General features: G+C 45.1%; 1 protein-coding gene across 1 annotated transcript; it reads right to left on the reverse strand.

Annotated features, from left to right (window-relative positions):
* Positions 1 to 7,939: 7,939 nt before the first annotated feature.
* On the reverse strand, positions 7,940 to 15,946 carry LOC125399479 (sialic acid-binding Ig-like lectin 5). Its single transcript, XM_087901301.1, has 9 exons — positions 15,768 to 15,946; positions 15,340 to 15,705; positions 14,906 to 15,184; positions 14,676 to 14,723; positions 11,826 to 12,074; positions 11,438 to 11,740; positions 11,088 to 11,175; positions 10,730 to 10,850; positions 7,940 to 8,529 (listed from the first exon to the last, which is right to left on the reverse strand). The coding sequence occupies exons 1-9, from the start codon at positions 15,802 to 15,804 to the stop codon at positions 8,338 to 8,340; spliced, it is 1,683 nt and encodes a 560-aa protein (XP_087757427.1). The 5' UTR covers positions 15,805 to 15,946; the 3' UTR covers positions 7,940 to 8,337.
* Between the last annotated feature and the right edge of the window lie 267 nt (positions 15,947 to 16,213).

Consider the following 16,213-nt stretch of genomic DNA (forward strand, 5'->3'; position numbering starts at 1 on the left):
TTCTAGGCAAGGATGCCAAAGCTGAGCCACGCCTCTGATCCTTTACTGGCGGATAGTAGCCAAGGACTCTACTGCTGAACTACATTCCCAGCCACATGATGTCCACTATTTTCATATTTTTCCTGCATTGTGTATGTACAATGTATAATATATGTACTTATTATATATGTATAATATATGTAATGTATTTAATGTATATGTATATACACATATATAATCAGAAACAATACAGCACATTTTATTTTATTGCTGACATCGCCAACAAAAGCAGTAACAATACAGTACTCATTATCTTATGTAAATCAGAATTCTAAATAGGCTCACCTGTATTTTTCCATTAGCGTCTCACAAAGTTAAGGTCACCTGGGTTGGGATCTAATCTAGAGTCTCTGCTGGCGGGCCTGAGGTTCCTATCTGTGTCTGTGTCATCCCTCGTCTCAGAGATCACCGCATTCTTTTCCATGTGCCCCCCCTGAAGTTTTAAAAGCCCAGTGCACATGGAGGACATCTTATATTTGACCCTCTTAGTTCGCCTCCTGTTCTTGAGTTTCATCGGTGGTGCAGACAACACCAGCACGCAGCCCTTTTAATGAACTGAGGAGTGGCTGGATCATGATCTGTTACCCAAATAGACTGCCATATGCTTATGAATTCACCAGTTTATAGGCATTTTGGTTATTGAAAATGAGGATTAAATTGTCAACCAATGCTTTTTAAGGCCTGCACAAAGGTATCTTAAAAAGTGTTCAGATACTGTGATAAAGGCGTGGTGGAGAGATTTATGGGAACCTAGAGGACGGTGTTCTGGAATCTATATATATTTTTCTCTGTGACTCCTGCTTGTGTGGATCGGATACTGTTGGGTCCAGGGGGGTCGCGCAAAGATGAGAACACCACCAAGTCTAATAAACCAGAAGCAAACTTTATTCCAGAAACCAGATCCTAGGAAAACCAGAAGCAAACTTAAAAATAAAAAATAAAAATAAAACACCACGGGGCACAGAAACTTATCAGCTAGCTGAGACCACAGCCAGAGATGGTGTTTGTTAGGCTGTGGCAAAAGGCTGGTTTCTGAATCCACTTTTTATAGTAAGGGCACCAGGCATTATCTCTGAACAAAAGAATTTTTACAACCTTGCCCTGACCCTAAAGAGAGGAGTGAGTGCTAATGTCAATGGCTAACTAGGCAGCCATCATGAAATATGTTTCAGAGGTGATTACAATGAAGGTCACTAATTGTGAGAAAACAGATGCCTTTAGCAATTAGTCAGAAAGGGACAGCTAGTAATACTAGAAGATTAACAAATTAGGATTAACTGGTTCTTAGGCTGAGAACTTAGGAGACAGCAGAAAGCTTTTCACACTATCTCAAGGTAAAACTCAGGTACTGACTGCCATACTTTACAACCTCCATTATCAGAGCTCATCAATTAAACCATTGTATTTGTCCGCTGTCTCCTGGTACCTCCAGGTGTACACTGGAGTCTGATGCCTCTCCTCTGGTGGCGCCAGTTTTCCATAATGGAGACAATGTCTAACCCAGAGGTCACATATCTCTGTCTCCTAAAGGTTAACTCAGTTGATAACTGTTGTTTATCAGGGATGGCCAGGACACTACTCTCAATTTGTAGAGAGATGCTCTGGCCTTGTAAATAAAACAGCCAGTTGTAAAATGACCTAAGCTTCCCAAGCATCTGAGAAAATAGCTCACTGTGAATGAATGATCCTTGATCTGATGATAGTCTGTTCTCTTTCTCCTAGACTTATAACTTTATATTTCGGTATTTCTACATTCTTATTTTTGGAATCTACATTTTTATTTTCTTATTCCTGGTCTCTCCAATCCAAGCTCTCAGCTCCCGCTCTCATACTGTCCTAGCCTGCCTGTTGCTGTGCTCCCTGCCGTCACTGTCAAGGATTCTACTGCCCTCTGGAAACAGACCCCAAGTGTCAAGTCTTTTTGTTTTTGTTTTTTTTTTAACATAAGTTGCTTTGGTCATAGTGTTTTGTCACTAAGACAGCCCATCTATGTCAATTAACAAGACATTCTTCCAGAGACATACCAGTAGGGCATTTTGATCTAGAGAATTCCTCAAAAGAGGTTCTTTGACACGCTAGGCTGTGTCAAGCTGACAGTTGAAGATAACCAATGTCTACATCTATCCAAAACTCATGATTTGAAACTCTAGTATAATGAGAGTGGAGGTAGTTCTTGAGAAGGGAGATGACTGAATTGTGGACACCATTAATTAGGTAAATAGAGTTGGAGCTCTTAAGGAAATACTAGAGAAGTCCATCCTTTACCTCTGATACATGAGGATACAAAAAGAAGGTACCATTCAGATGAAGAAAGCTGGGTCTCACAAGACATCAGATATACTATTTTTTTCTAGAACTACTAGAAAGACAAATATGTTGTTTGAAAACTATTCTTTATTATGGTAGTTCAAGTAAATCAAGACATCTGGGCATTGGGTACCATGACAACATGTGGAAAACATTATACATGGACAGAAAATATGAGGGAGAGTCAGGTTTGAGTGCCCATAAGGATACCAGATGGAGCTGTGTGCAAGTTGTAGAGCCCATGTGCTGTTCAGAAAGACAAACACAGAACAAGTGGAAACGGAGAGCTGAGAGAGGTTGAGGAAAACCTCAGAAGAATCCAGCACCTGACAGGAGAATCTACGTCATGTCAAAATTTTACTGAGTGCACTCAGTGTGCTGTATCTGAGGCTTAGCCCTGAAAATAATGAGCTGAACACATTACCTGGTAGGGCTGGGATGGACCACTGCTGGCTCAGTCATTCGTATCCTGCTCAGAGACAGGAACATACTCTGAGAACTGCATTCATCAGCGATTTTCTCACTGTAGAGGAGCACCCAGGAGCTCCTTCTTTTCTAGTTGTTAGCACTCTCACAGTGGTATCAAGAATTCAAATTTAGACTTGGACCTAAATTTAAATCTCAATCAGCATGCAGGCTGACAGCAGGTCTTCACGTCTTCTGCTCCTCCAGATCCAATCCCCTAGTCTCAACCCAAGCTCTATAGAAGATTACCTGCTACAACCCTCCTTCCCTTTCTGACTCAGTCAACAATGGGTTATAAAGACCATCTCCTCCAACTTCACTTCCTCCAACTCATTCCATTATCTCAGCCACCAACAGCAGCAGGCATTCCCTGAAATCACACCAAGGACTACTTCCTAATCATTTATGGCAAATGAATGTTACTCATATTACAGAGTGTGGCAAGCTGAGATGTGTGCGTGTGACAGCCGACACATATTCAGGATTCTTGATGGCCACTGCATCAGCAGGAGGATGCCCTCAGTCACCACAGAATGCCTTAAGTTGTGCACTTCTTACTCTAAATTTCTTCAATATGGATGTCCGTGAGCAATCTGCCATGGACAGACAATTTTGGCATGATGGCACCAAGGGGATTTTCAATAAAGCAAGGTGAAAAGTTCCTTGCACTGGATTATGGAAAGGATCCAACCCTGTATTAATTTGGGATCGAAGATACGTCTGTGCTTCATTCACAGAAAGAAAACAAAGCTTGATGAGATGACCGCACGTACAATAGGAGGGTGCCAGCCGGGGTGACATCGTAGCTGCTAACGCTCCCACAAGGGTCGAAGTGAGAGCCTGTGCTCCTGACTTCCTCATATCACCATGCTGCAGGTCGAGAAGGGAAGGAGGACTGTGATGATGGCGATTCTCAGCCTCTTATGGACTTGCTGTGCAAACTTTCAGACCTAGTGGACTCTGTTTACCTTAGAGTCAGTCCAAAAATTCCAGCTGAACATTTGGCTGTTTTATACTTTGACACGTAACTCAGAGTGCCAGTGAGATGTTCACTCTGCTGTTGAAATGTTGAAAGAACCTGAGAACTGAGACCTCAGTTTTCCCATCTGAGTAAAAAAGACTGTAGACCCTGTTCAGAGATGGGGAAGAGAGCCTAAAGTTTTTGCTGCTGCTCAGGGACAGTTACTTAAAAGCCACCATTGCGACTGGACGCTCACCCACCATTGCGACTGGACGCTCACCCACCATTGCGACTGGACGCTCACCCACCACAAAAACCTCTTCTTGTCTTTTGATTTAGAACGGATTTAAGACAATTATGATTTGACAAGTTGTGTATTTATTGTTAATTTCCACACTTAAGTTATGGTATTGACCTGTTAATGTTTGTAACTGCTTTAGTTCCCTATAAGATGTTATTGATCATAAAAAGATTAGAACTTGTCTAAGAGAAGTTGTACATTACCAATGAGTCCTTAGATTTGACATGTTTGATAAGACAAGTTTAGATTTTAATACAGCTAAAAATGTTGAAAAGCAAAACACCCTAGACCAATTCAAAAGGACACTCCCACTCCTGGTGATCCTCTACTCCTTTAATTGGAAGATACTATAGCCACAGAAGTGTGTGTAGCACAAAGTATTATCTGCTTATTTACCATTATCTAATTGCTGAATGAACTGACTTGGCAGAAACTTGGCTCAGGGACACAGAGCCCAGAGGTACACTCTCCCTTAACCCTTTGCTGACAGAGATCGGTAGTCAGTCAGAGACAAGTGAAATCCTTCCTCCTCACCCCAGGTGCCTAAGACAATGGGCATGCAGGATGAGAATGCGCGGACTGAAGACAGATAAGTCTAAACATTGGAAAAACGTGTACCTAAGCAGACATGATCATCTGTCCTGTTGCAGAAGCAAGGCTTTATTAAAATTAATAAAAAGGGAGGAATATGTGGAGTCCAGAAAACGTGAGCCTGTTTCCACCTTGATCAAAGGTCAGAGAGTTGGAACTTCTGTTATTATCTGCTTCTATCTCAAACAAAGGTCCCACCTTGATTAAGTTCTGCTCTCTCAAGGTTATTGTCAACAGGTATGGCTAATAGGGAGACACTGTATTCCAGGCATTGAGAAGTAGATTGTTTCTACCTCAAGCAAAAGTCTAAGGTTCCAACTAAATTCCTACTCCCTTAGGGAGATAACTATGGATTCCACCCAGGGAGTGGTTTGCCTCAGAATGTTTTGGCCTAGGGTGTGAGCATTACTTGTCTTGTTCTAGCAGCAGAACCTTTAACTAAGAATGTAGCCCACAATATTCAACTGGTCTGTTCATTTCCTTGTATTACATTATTGTAGATTTTATCTTACTCCTGCCTTTTGGGGTCAGGGTATTTTAATCAAATGGAAATTAAACATGGACAATTTCAGCATTCACAGGAGCTCCCTCCTGACACTTGCTATCCTATGTTTCTGTTTTCGTTCTTTGCGAGCGCCTCCACTGCCTGGCTTTGTTTTATTATTTTCACTCGTGTCTTCATTCTCTTTACTTATTTTTCTAATCCCCATGACCCTATCCTGGTAAGTGGTATTTTTGTTGAAGCTGATCTCCGAAATGAACCTAAGAAACAAGGTGATATAGCCATTTTACATCTGATAAAATATACTTCAAACCAAAACTCATCAGGAGAGAGAGTAAAGACACTATATATTCATGAAAGGAAAACAAACACCACCAGGAGGACATAGCAATTCTTACAATCTATGCCCCAAGCACAAGAGCACCCAAGTTTGTAAAGGAAACTCTAATACAGCTTGAATCACATATTGACCCCCACACACTGATAGTGGGAGAGTTCAATACTCCACTGTCATCAATGGGCAGGTCAACCAGATACTACTTAACAGAAATGCTGGAACTAACAGACGTTAAAAACCAAATGAATCGAACAGCTATTTACAGGATATCTTCCCAAACACAAAAGAATATACATTCTCTGAAACTCATGGAATTTCTACAAAATTTACCACATACTCAGATACAAAACAAGTCTTAAAAGACACAAGAAAACTGAAATAATTCCATACATCCTACCAGATCACCACAGTTGCTGGATATCAACATCAGAAATAAAAGAACGCTTGTAAGCTCATGGAAATTGAACAAGTCTCTACTGAATGAAAAATAGGTTATGGGTGAAATTAAGAAAAAAATTAAAAACTTTCTAGAATTAAATGAAAATGAAGACACAACATACCCAAATTTAAGGGTGAAGGTGGTTCTAAAAGGCAAGCTCATAGCGTTAAGGGCCTTCATGAAAACAACAACAAGCTGGAGAGTTAGCATCCTTAGTGACTTAACAGCACACCTGAAAGCTCTAGAACAAAAAGAAGAAATCACCTAGAAGTAGATAGCAAGATATAATCAAACTGGGGACTGAAATCAATAAAATAGAAACAAGAGAACTATTGTTGGCTGTTGAGTCATAGGTGCCACAGTAGAGAGAGGAGCTCACCAATATGCTAAGCTTTCATTTTCCGAAGAAGCAGAGGGGTAGAGCCTTCTTGGAAAAGGCTGACACCCAACTAACTCACTTCAGTTACTTTATTCAAATATGTACAAGGTTAATTGGAGCTGGGGAAAGTTCCAGCTACCAAAGTTATCTTGCTTTTGCTGCCCGTGACAGCAGACAACTCATAAACTATCAGTCTCTTGATTATGCCAAGCCCTCATCAAAAGTAAGAACTCCAGGTCTGCCGGAAGTGTCTTAGCAGCAAGGTCTGTAGAGCTGACAGCTCTCACAGAGCACCAAGTGCAGACTCCAGAGAAACATTTCTTCCCGGTTTAGACAGTCTCAAAACAATTTCTCAGTCTCTACTGATTAACCCAAACATAGCAAAGGCTTTACTGAAACGTTTCTCACACAAAGGCTTTACTTACAGATCACTACAGAGAACAAGCAAAGAAACAATGAAACAAAGAGTTGTTCTTTGAGAAAAACAGTAAGATCAACACACCCTTATCCAAATTAACTAAAAGGTGAAGAGATAATATCCAAATTAACGAAAGCAAAAGTAAAAATCAGACTCAGTAATAGACATGGAAAAATCAAGAAAATCATAGAGACACACTTTAATAACCTTTATACCAACAATACCCTTTACCAAAGTAAGTCAAGATCAGATAAGCAACTGAAACAGAACTGTAACCCTGAGTGAAATAGAAGAAGTCATTAAATCCCCCAATCAAAAAAAAAAAAAACAAAACAGAAAAACAAAAAACCCCAGGTTCAGATGATTTTAACCCAGAATGCTACAAAATTTTCAAAGAAGAGTTAGCGTCAATGCTCCTCAAATTATTTCACAAAATAGAAACAGAGGTAACATCACCCAGCTCATTTTATTAAGCCATGGTTACCCTGATACCCAAATCACATAAAGACCCAACAATGATATTCTGCTGGGCTCCTATATCAGTGCCATCAACAGAGAAACTTCCCTGCAGAAGACAGGAACAGATGTAGAAACCCACAGTCAGACTGTACGCACAGAGGGAGAGACCTTGGAACAGACAGCTCTAAATGGAATGTCTCCATCAAATTTCTCCTCTCAGATCTCAAGGAACCCTGTGGAAGAGGGGTGGAAAGAGTGTACGAGCCATGGTGGGGAGAACAAGGCCCTTTAAATTAGCTGAGCAAATCTCACATAAGCTCACAGAGACTGAAGCAGCAAGCACAGGGCCTACATGAGTCTACACCAGGTTCTCTGCATATATTCTAAAAATTTCAGTTTAGTACTTTTATAGAACTCCTGAGTGTGTGCACGATTCTTGTGTCTTCTCTTGGGTTCTTTTCCTTCTGTTGGTTTGGCTTGTCCAACTTTTGGTGACTGTTTTGTTTTAGCTTATTGAATTTTATTTTATGTTTTGTTGTTATCTATTGGAAACCTGTTCTTTTCTAATGAGACAGAAAGGGAGTGGACTGGATCTGGATGGGAGAGGATGTGGGGAGGAAATGAGCAGAGTAATGGGAGCAGTAACTGTAATCAGGATATACTGTATAAGAAAGAATCTATTTCCAATAGAAGCTCCCTCCCCCAAAATACCCCAACCTAACCAACCAACCAACCAAAAAATCACTTTAAGAATTAACATATATTCTTTAAAATATACAAGTAAAATTCAAGTATGTGATAAAGTCAGAATTTTCTCCCCACTGCCAAGGCAACATAAAGCAACACAATGAATAACAAACACTGCATTTTCTCCTTGTCACACCTTGTGAATGGGACCCCACTTTACAGAGAAGGAAGAGAGGCCACACGAGGAAAGGCAGTTTCTGTGGGAATAACACTAAACCTGGACTTGAACCCAGGAATCCTGTGCACTTCATTCCTTCTAAGACTCCCTCCTGCCCCTTCATAACCCTTGCTTTAGAAAGCCACTGCTAACAGAATCTGCCCCTAACACATGCTGTCCTCAGCCACGCCTTCCCGGGACTCCAGGCAGTGCTGGGACACCTGGTGCAGGAGGGTCACCATTTGTGGATCTTGATCTCGGTGTAATCAGACTTGATGGGCTCCGTGTTCTGAGGCTGCCTGGGCTTCAGGTATTGGAAGGAAAGGGAGGCATAGTGCAGTTCAGGCTCGTCTGCCGGAGAGCGCAGCACTGTGGCAAGAGGTGGCCGATCTTTCTGGTTTTGTAACCCTGCTGCTTTCAGGTGACCCTGGAACCCAATTAAAGGGCATCAGTCAAGACTTTGCAGATGGCACAAAGGCACTTGGGGCTTAGCTGTGCATTGGTTCATTATCTTCTTCACATGCATTTCCTGAGTCTTCACTCCCTGCTTTCACTCATTCACCTTAGCTTAATGTGAACATGAATATGAACATGTGTTTACAGCCCTCCTCTACGTTCCCCCAGGATATGCCTATCTGCACACACAACAGCATGACGTGTGAACATGAATATGAACATGTGTTTACAGCCCTCCTCTACGTTCCCCCAGGATATGCCTATGTGCACACACAACAGCATGATGTGTGAACATGAATATGAACATGTGTTTACAGCCCTCCTCTACGTTCCCCCAGGATATGCCTATGTGCACACACAACAGCATCCACAGCACTTGTGATCAAACCCAGGACCCTGCACATAGTAAGCAAGGACTCCAACAACATGCTGCATCCCATCCCCAACTAATTTTAATCTTATAAAGAGTCTCTCTGAGTCCCCACAACCCTCTCCTTTCCCATTTTATGGATATGAACATAGTCTGGTTCAGGCTAAGAAACTCACAAAAGATAGCATCAGATTGTCACAAACAAATGAAGGAAAAGCCAGACGTGTCTGCCAGCAATTCTATCACTTGGGAGACTGTAGAAGGAAGATTGTGTCTGGGACAGGTTCTGGCTCCACAGTGAGTTCCAGAACAGCCTGGGCTACACAGAAACCCAAAATCATAAATAAGTAAAATTTCAAAAATAAAATGAAAACTTAATCTAATTGTAATCGGTGGGCAGAAGCAGGAAGTTACAGAAAGCTCTCAAAAAGCTAGGATTAGACCCATCCTGCTCTGGTGGGGCTCACAGTATGTGGAGGGAATAGGGAAGTCTGAGACTACAAGAGGCAGGTCTGCCTGCCAGAGCTGATACATGGGAGATGACTGAGGCTTCATTCAAGGAGGGGTCAGGAAGCACCTGCCCAGGGAGTTGGGACTTCATTCTTTAGGTCTCGATGTTGACTATAGAGCTAGCCACAGGTAGCTCATGTAATGTGAGGGAGCTCAGGGTAGATGTGTGGGAGAACAGAGTAGACAGTGGATCTGAAAGACTGAGGACCCCAAACTAAGAATGTGAATGTATCATGAGTAATTTTTCATTTGGTTATTGACAACAAACTAGAATCACAGTCATTGGGATGTGATGTATGGAATGAAATTTGATGTGTTTCTGCATTTTATGTGACTAATGAATATTTTATGTTATGCATGTGATCAACAGTCTATTTTTTTATTTTTGTTTTTTTTTTTATCATGAAGTTAAATCTCTAGGTAGCCCAGACTCTCCTGGAACTCTCCATGCAGCCCAAGCTGGCCTCAAGTTTTAAATTTTCTTTCCTTATGCTTCTCAAGGGTCAGGAGTATAGGCAAGCACCACCAAGCCCAGCCTCCTGCTGTCTCTCTGTCTCTGTCTGTCTCTTTTCTTCTCCTACCCCCTTCTCTCGGGGATAGAACCCAGTGTCTCACACATGCTTGAAAACTACAATAGACTACATGCAAGTGACTCACTGTTAAATTCTGGGCGGGCACTCCGACTCTGAGCCACACTCCCATCCCTGGTGGTTCTAACCAAGTGTCCTAGCCCTTAGTCACAAACTGAGCCATCACTGGTAGGTTCTGCACAGGCACCCCACGTCTGTGCACAGCCCGGTTCTCACTGGTGGATACCAGGCAAGTTATCCACTGCCTGGTATCCACTTTTGATTGTATTTGTGTCTCATAATCCCTGGGAAGTCCTCAACTCTCTAGGGAGTTCATGCTGGCCTTGCACTCCCCATACCCCTGCCTCAGCCTCCTGAATGCTGAGGTCTGCCCACCATGCCCAGCCTGGCATTCTAGTTCTGTTTAATGACACACGTTTGAACTGTTAGGATCAAGCAGAACTCAGTCGCTGTGTTTGGATTTCCTTTCTGAAAGTTAAGTATGGGCTGATGAAGACAGCACCGAGGCCCAGGGAAAGGCTGTGAAGATGTGACAGGAAGTAGCTATGTGGGGAGCTTTGCTGACAGCAATAACAGGCAGTCCTGTGTAAATACCTGGAGCAGAGATAGAGGTGGGGAGAAATGCCAGGTCCCCAGCGGATGCAGAAGGAAAGCTGGATGTTGGGGAGACATTTGGGAAAACACAAGCTCAGTTTGGATACCTGAGTAGGGTATCTCACTAGAATGCCAGACGAAATCATGCCTGAGACAGGTCTCTCAGCAGGAGGATTGCCTTCAATGCTTGCTACTTTCAGGGCTGATTTCTTTCTGAGAAGCTTCACTCTGGAAAAAGAGATCAGTTTGTTTTCTGCTGGATGGAGTTTCAGACCAGAGCAGTCCAGGCACAGAGGCAACAAATGGGGCTGCTTTGTGAGTTAGAGATCTCAGTGCATGGGACTACATGATCTGAACAGACCCTGCACCTGGCCAAAGCAGCAGGTGTCTTCTGCTAACCCTGACCCTGGCTGAGTCTTCCTGGTTCTTTAAGCAGAGGCCTTACCAAATGGGGCCACCACTCACATGAAGAAGGCGAGACAGAGGCAGACAGCCATGAGACCAGCTCCTCCCATGGTCCATAGGATCACTCCTGCACTGGGTTCTGGTTTATCTGTTAACAAGAAAGGCCTGGGTGATGGAAAGTTTTCCTCTCAAGCGGTCATTTTAGCAGCCAACTTTCTGCAGCCCATTATTTATGAGAATGTCCACTCCCAGTCTGGTCTCCATCCATTCTAACCCACGGGTGAATGCGGGTACAGCTTCCCATCCCCAGACCTCCTACCAACCCAACAGAGAGGAAACCGTGAACACTAGCCCCATGTAAGCCGAGTCAGCCCTAACTTGTTCACCAATCTTTTGAATCCAGACATTACCCTTTGTGACCTCTTGACTTGGCAGCAGCAACATAGTGGCACTCTGAGCCTCATTGTCGTTCCAAGCCTCACAACGGAGTCTGTGACCAGCGCTGAACTCCATACTGAGGATCAGGGAGCTGTTGGCCCATGGTCCTGTGGAGCTGGAGGAGACCTGGAAGGAGACATTGCTGCTGTTCCCCTCCAGCAGCCCCTCCCCCAGCCACCAGCGCAGGGAGGGGGCAGGCCAGGCCCTGGAGGAGCAGCTGCAGTGGAGACTCTCAGCTTGCCAGGAGCAGGAGGGTACCAGCAGCTGTAGAGGGCCTGGGGAGTGAACACAAAGAGAGGCATCACAGGGGCTTTCCAAGTTGTGATCGCAATGCCCCACCCCCATCATCTTCCAACTCACTCCTTATGAGGAGGCTCACAGAGGCCACCTGAACACCTAGACGGTTCTCCGCTCGACAGATATATATTCCATGGTCCTCCAACTCCACGCTCGGCAGCTGTAGTTCCTCACTGGAGAGCTGGATGTGATTCTGGGTCAGTTGCTCCCAGCTCAGATTGGCAGGGGGGTTGCTCTCGGCCGCACAGACCAGGCGCAGGGACTCACCTTCTTGGATATGCAGAGATGAGCCATTGTTCAGGATTTCAGGTTCTGAGGAGGCAGAGAGAAGGCTCGAGCCCAGCCACAGGGGCTTTTGCCTTTCTGTCTCCTCCCTTTACCACACCTGTCTTCTCTTCTGCTGGCCAAAGGCCTCACACCGTAAAGAGTGGATAGACAGTACCTCTTAGAAGGGTGAGACCATCAGAACTACTCTGCGGTCCACTCTTCTCGATGCCTTACTTGCCCCGGAGAGTTTCTCCTTCCGTCTCTCAAGGGCATCTCACTAAGGCCTGCCTAACTCAGCTGTGTCCTAGGAGCTCACAGGCCCAGTAGGAGGTGCCTAAGGCAGGCATGGCGCAGCACGTGGTGGCTTTTACAGTGGCTCTGTCTCCAAAGCTCAGGGAGATTCTCAGGGCAAGAAGGTCTTCCGGGAGGAGGAAAGCTGAGGGAGAATGTGAAGGGCAGTGGAGCTGTCCAGGGACACCGCCACAGTGTTCTGCCCATGGTGAGATGAAATCGCCCTATGCTAACTGTAGGGTCTGAAAACTCCCTTCACCTACCAAACAGATGACTTTGGAAATTATCACAGACAACTTATTGTTATTATTTGGAAATTATTATTGTTATAATTTGGAAAATATCACAATACAACTTGTTGTTGTTGTTATTATTATTATTATTATTGACAGAGGGTCTCATTTACCTCAGGCAGCTTCAAACTTATGGAGATGAGGATGACTTAGAATTTTTTAGCCTCCTGCTTCCACCTCTCCTTGTGGGAGTGCAATTACCATGTGCAGCCTATGCGGTGCTGGGGATTTCACCCGAGGCTTCCTGCATGCTAGGGTAGCACTCTACCAACGGAGGCACAGCCGCAGCCCAGAAGTAATACTTAAACACCACCACAGAGACTCTGTTTCTTGAGAGGATAAATAGAAGGAAAACCACGGTGCCGTGACTTCATCTGTGGCACGAGGGAGGGCGGGGCGCTGGTTAAGGAGAGAAAGACACTGTTGCTGGGATATGCATAAGACAAAGTCCATGCTGTGCAAATTGGCAGCGTGTGTGTGAAATGCAAATGACCCTTTGTACTGGAATTTTCTACCTCAGGAAGTAATTTCATAGACATGGTCACACAAATGAAGAGTTGTCATGTAAGTCACGTATTGAATGAAAGACAAGGAATGCCAGCTTTCTGTCAAGAGATAAGAGGGTAAATATGCTATCATATCACTAGAAAACCATGGAGTTACTAATATGTGTGAACAAGAAAGTCTCTAAGAAAACTATGTCTAAGGGGAAAAAATTAATTCAGTCACTTGCCACTGATTGATACATGTATTGTGCCCGGGTAGGCTTGACCACGAAGGTACCGTAAAGATAAGTAAGAATTAAGTTTATATGAGGAAGAGGTGAGACTGTAGACAACCGCAAGTATTAGGGCAGGCAGGCTTTGTTTTAACGCCAGAGGGTGTCTGCACACGGGTTCCACTGCGGTCAGGGAACAGAACTCAGAAATACAGAGACCAGAGTTCAGGAAGGTGTAGATTACATGCCTCAGTTTGGGGGTTTGATGGCCAAGGGCAGGAAATGGGAAGAGAGCGAGTTCAGAGCAGAATGGGGAAGCTAGCAATTTCCTGTAGGGCCAGGGTCTGTTGTCTTTTTTTGCAACTGAGCGTCTGGGGTGGGGATCAGCTGCTTTGCTTCCGCAATCCCTAGCCTTGACTTTTGCCAGGAGTTAGTTTCTTTAGGAACTTCATTAACAAAGGGTTTAGAGTGCAGCTCAGTGCTTTAGTTCCATCCTATATAAATAAGTAAATAATAAATAAAGAAGAAATTGATAAAGTTGTAAAGTAGTGTGTGAAGAAGATATATGTTTCTTCTACCCCAGGGCCTCATTGTGTGTTTGTGTGTGTGTGTGTTTAAATGTGCATGCAAGACTTCCTGTGCATGGTCAACCAAGACAGGAGAATATTACACACTAAGAGCTATAAGTATTAATTTTTTTATATGGGCAGAATTATATTGCACTAAAATTCATATATATTGAAGCCCCAACCACCAATATAATAGAGGTGACTGGGAGGTAATTAAGGTGGATGAGATTGTAGAACGGATGTGCCAATGGCGGAAATAAGGGGGCTATGATAGGACAGCAGAGGGCTTGTGTGGTCGTTTCTGCTGCCTAAAGACAGGGTAAAGAGAAGACCAGCACAGGCAGGACACCATCGCCAGGAACCACACAGACAGATGACCCCCTTCCGAGGTAAGGAGCCTGTTTCTGCCATGGAGGTCACTCCCTCTGCCATGCTACAGAGGTGGAGGCAGAATAAGATACATCTCACACCAAATTTGACAAAATCACCTCACAGAGAGGAAGGGAGCAGGGAAACAGGCCGGACTCGAGTGCTGAGGGGAATGAGGGCAGGCTGGGGATGAAGACAGTCTTGGCACTGGAGACTACTGTGTCTTGAGAAACACAGAAGCCATGGGCATCTCAGGGAGAGTGCAATGTGTGGGTGAGGTGAGAGGGGATACCATATCACCTCCTTCTCCACCCTGACCTCTTCCTGCTTGAGCTCCAAAACATCTGCTTATCTCTGGGGGCAGCAGTTCCCGCACCCACCCCAAGGAGGAGAAATTTCGCCCTACCTGTGTTCTCTCCCCAGGACGCCCTGATGGTCAGCTTCTGTGGAGCATCTGGGCAGACAGATATGGTTGTTCTCTTTTCAGAGAGGAGGTGGCTGCTGGTGTTTCACCCCCGTGTTCTTTTCTTCTCCCACACTCCTAGCTTCAGGACCCATCACCCAGTTCTACCCACACCATCCTGCACCCTAATATCCCATCCCCCCCGAACCCTGGTTTCCTGGCTTGGCACTCACAGGTGACATTGAGTTGTTCGGTCCTCTCCACAGTAACACCAACACCGGGGAAGGTCACCTGACAGGTGATGTTAGTGCCGTGGTCCTGGGGCTGGGGTGTGAGCGTCAGCTCTGAGGAGAGTGTGGTCCTAGGGCCCAGGGAGGTGAGGGCAGATGACATCCAGGAGAAGATGGGGGGTGTCCCCCTCTCACAAGCCCAGGGCAGAGAACAGATCAGTTGGGTGGAAGTGCCAGACACCAGGGTAGGCATAACTTGGAAGGTAGGGGTCTCAGTCAGAGCTGGACAGAGAGGGGTAGGGACACAAGACATGGTGGGGATCACTGTGGGTGACTCCACTTCAAGTCAGCCTTCTCCCCCCAGTCAGTTTCGTTATCTGGTCTGAGCACACCCAGAGCTTTGGGACAAGGACCCCCACAATGCCCTCATCACATACCTGTCACATTCACAGAGAGCAACGACTCCACAAAACTGTACTTTGTGTTTCCTTCAATCCTGAAGTAGTACTTTAGTGTGTCACTTATCTTCACGTCTCTGATCTCCAGGGAGCAGTTATGGGTATTTGGGTCCCCCACGAGATAGAATCGACCTTGAGTTTCCTTCCGAACTGGTCGATCTGGGTTATTTGTAGCCACTGGAGGGTCTCGGTCTGTCTTGGCCCCATCCTGGAACCAGTAGCCAAAGACAGAACCACTGGCTTTGGGGAAAAGGACTCGGCAGGGCACATAGATGCACAGACCCTCCTGTACTGTTACCGAACTGTTCACGAAGAGTTTATAATCCTCCGTCTCAGCCAGGGATCCTGTAAATAAATGAGAGTTATCCCGGTCCTGTCCCACCAGCCCTACCGCTACCCCTACTCACCTGCCCAGAGCAGACACAGACACAGGAGCCGCAGCATCACACAGTGGAAGATTCTGGGCTCTTCTAGGTGGCCAAAGAAAGGAGGCTCGGTCAGTTTGAGGCGGGTCCTTGCGGTGAGAACGACAGGCTTCGAGGTCGCAGGACTGAGACAGCGCCCTCCTGAAAGTCCAGGAATGAGGAGAGAGCAGCTGACCGCAGAGAAGGAACTTTCCGCCCATAGGTTATCAGAGCTGTCAGGGCCCTGGGAGAACGAACACTTCCACTTTTCACATGGGGTAACGCGGAGTCAAAGACACACCCTCTGCTCCCGAACCCTATCTGGAGCATTTGCTTCTCGTTAGTCTGATGGTCAGGGACAAGGCTTGGCAGGTAAAAGCACTTGCCACTAAGCCTGGTGACCTAAGTGTGATCCCCAGGACCCACATGGTGCAAAGGATGAACTGGCT

This window comes from Myodes glareolus, chromosome 24, assembly GCF_982192425.1.
Source record: "Myodes glareolus chromosome 24, mMyoGla1.1, whole genome shotgun sequence".
In the NCBI taxonomy this organism is placed as follows: domain Eukaryota; kingdom Metazoa; phylum Chordata; class Mammalia; order Rodentia; family Cricetidae; genus Myodes; species Myodes glareolus.

Bases quoted from the DNA above. Each gene is read 5' to 3' on its own strand.
- LOC125399479 (XM_087901301.1), bottom strand. From the start codon at position 15,804: ATGCTGCGGCTCCTGTGTCTGTGTCTGCTCTGGGCAG. The intron at 10,851-11,087 runs GTGAGTGGTGGC...CTCTTTTTCCAG, and splicing joins CTCTGTCTCGCCTTCTTCAT to AGTGAAGCTTCTCAGAAAGA. The intron at 8,530-10,729 runs GTATCCAAACTG...ATTGGGTTCCAG, and splicing joins TAGTGAGATACCCTACTCAG to GGTCACCTGAAAGCAGCAGG.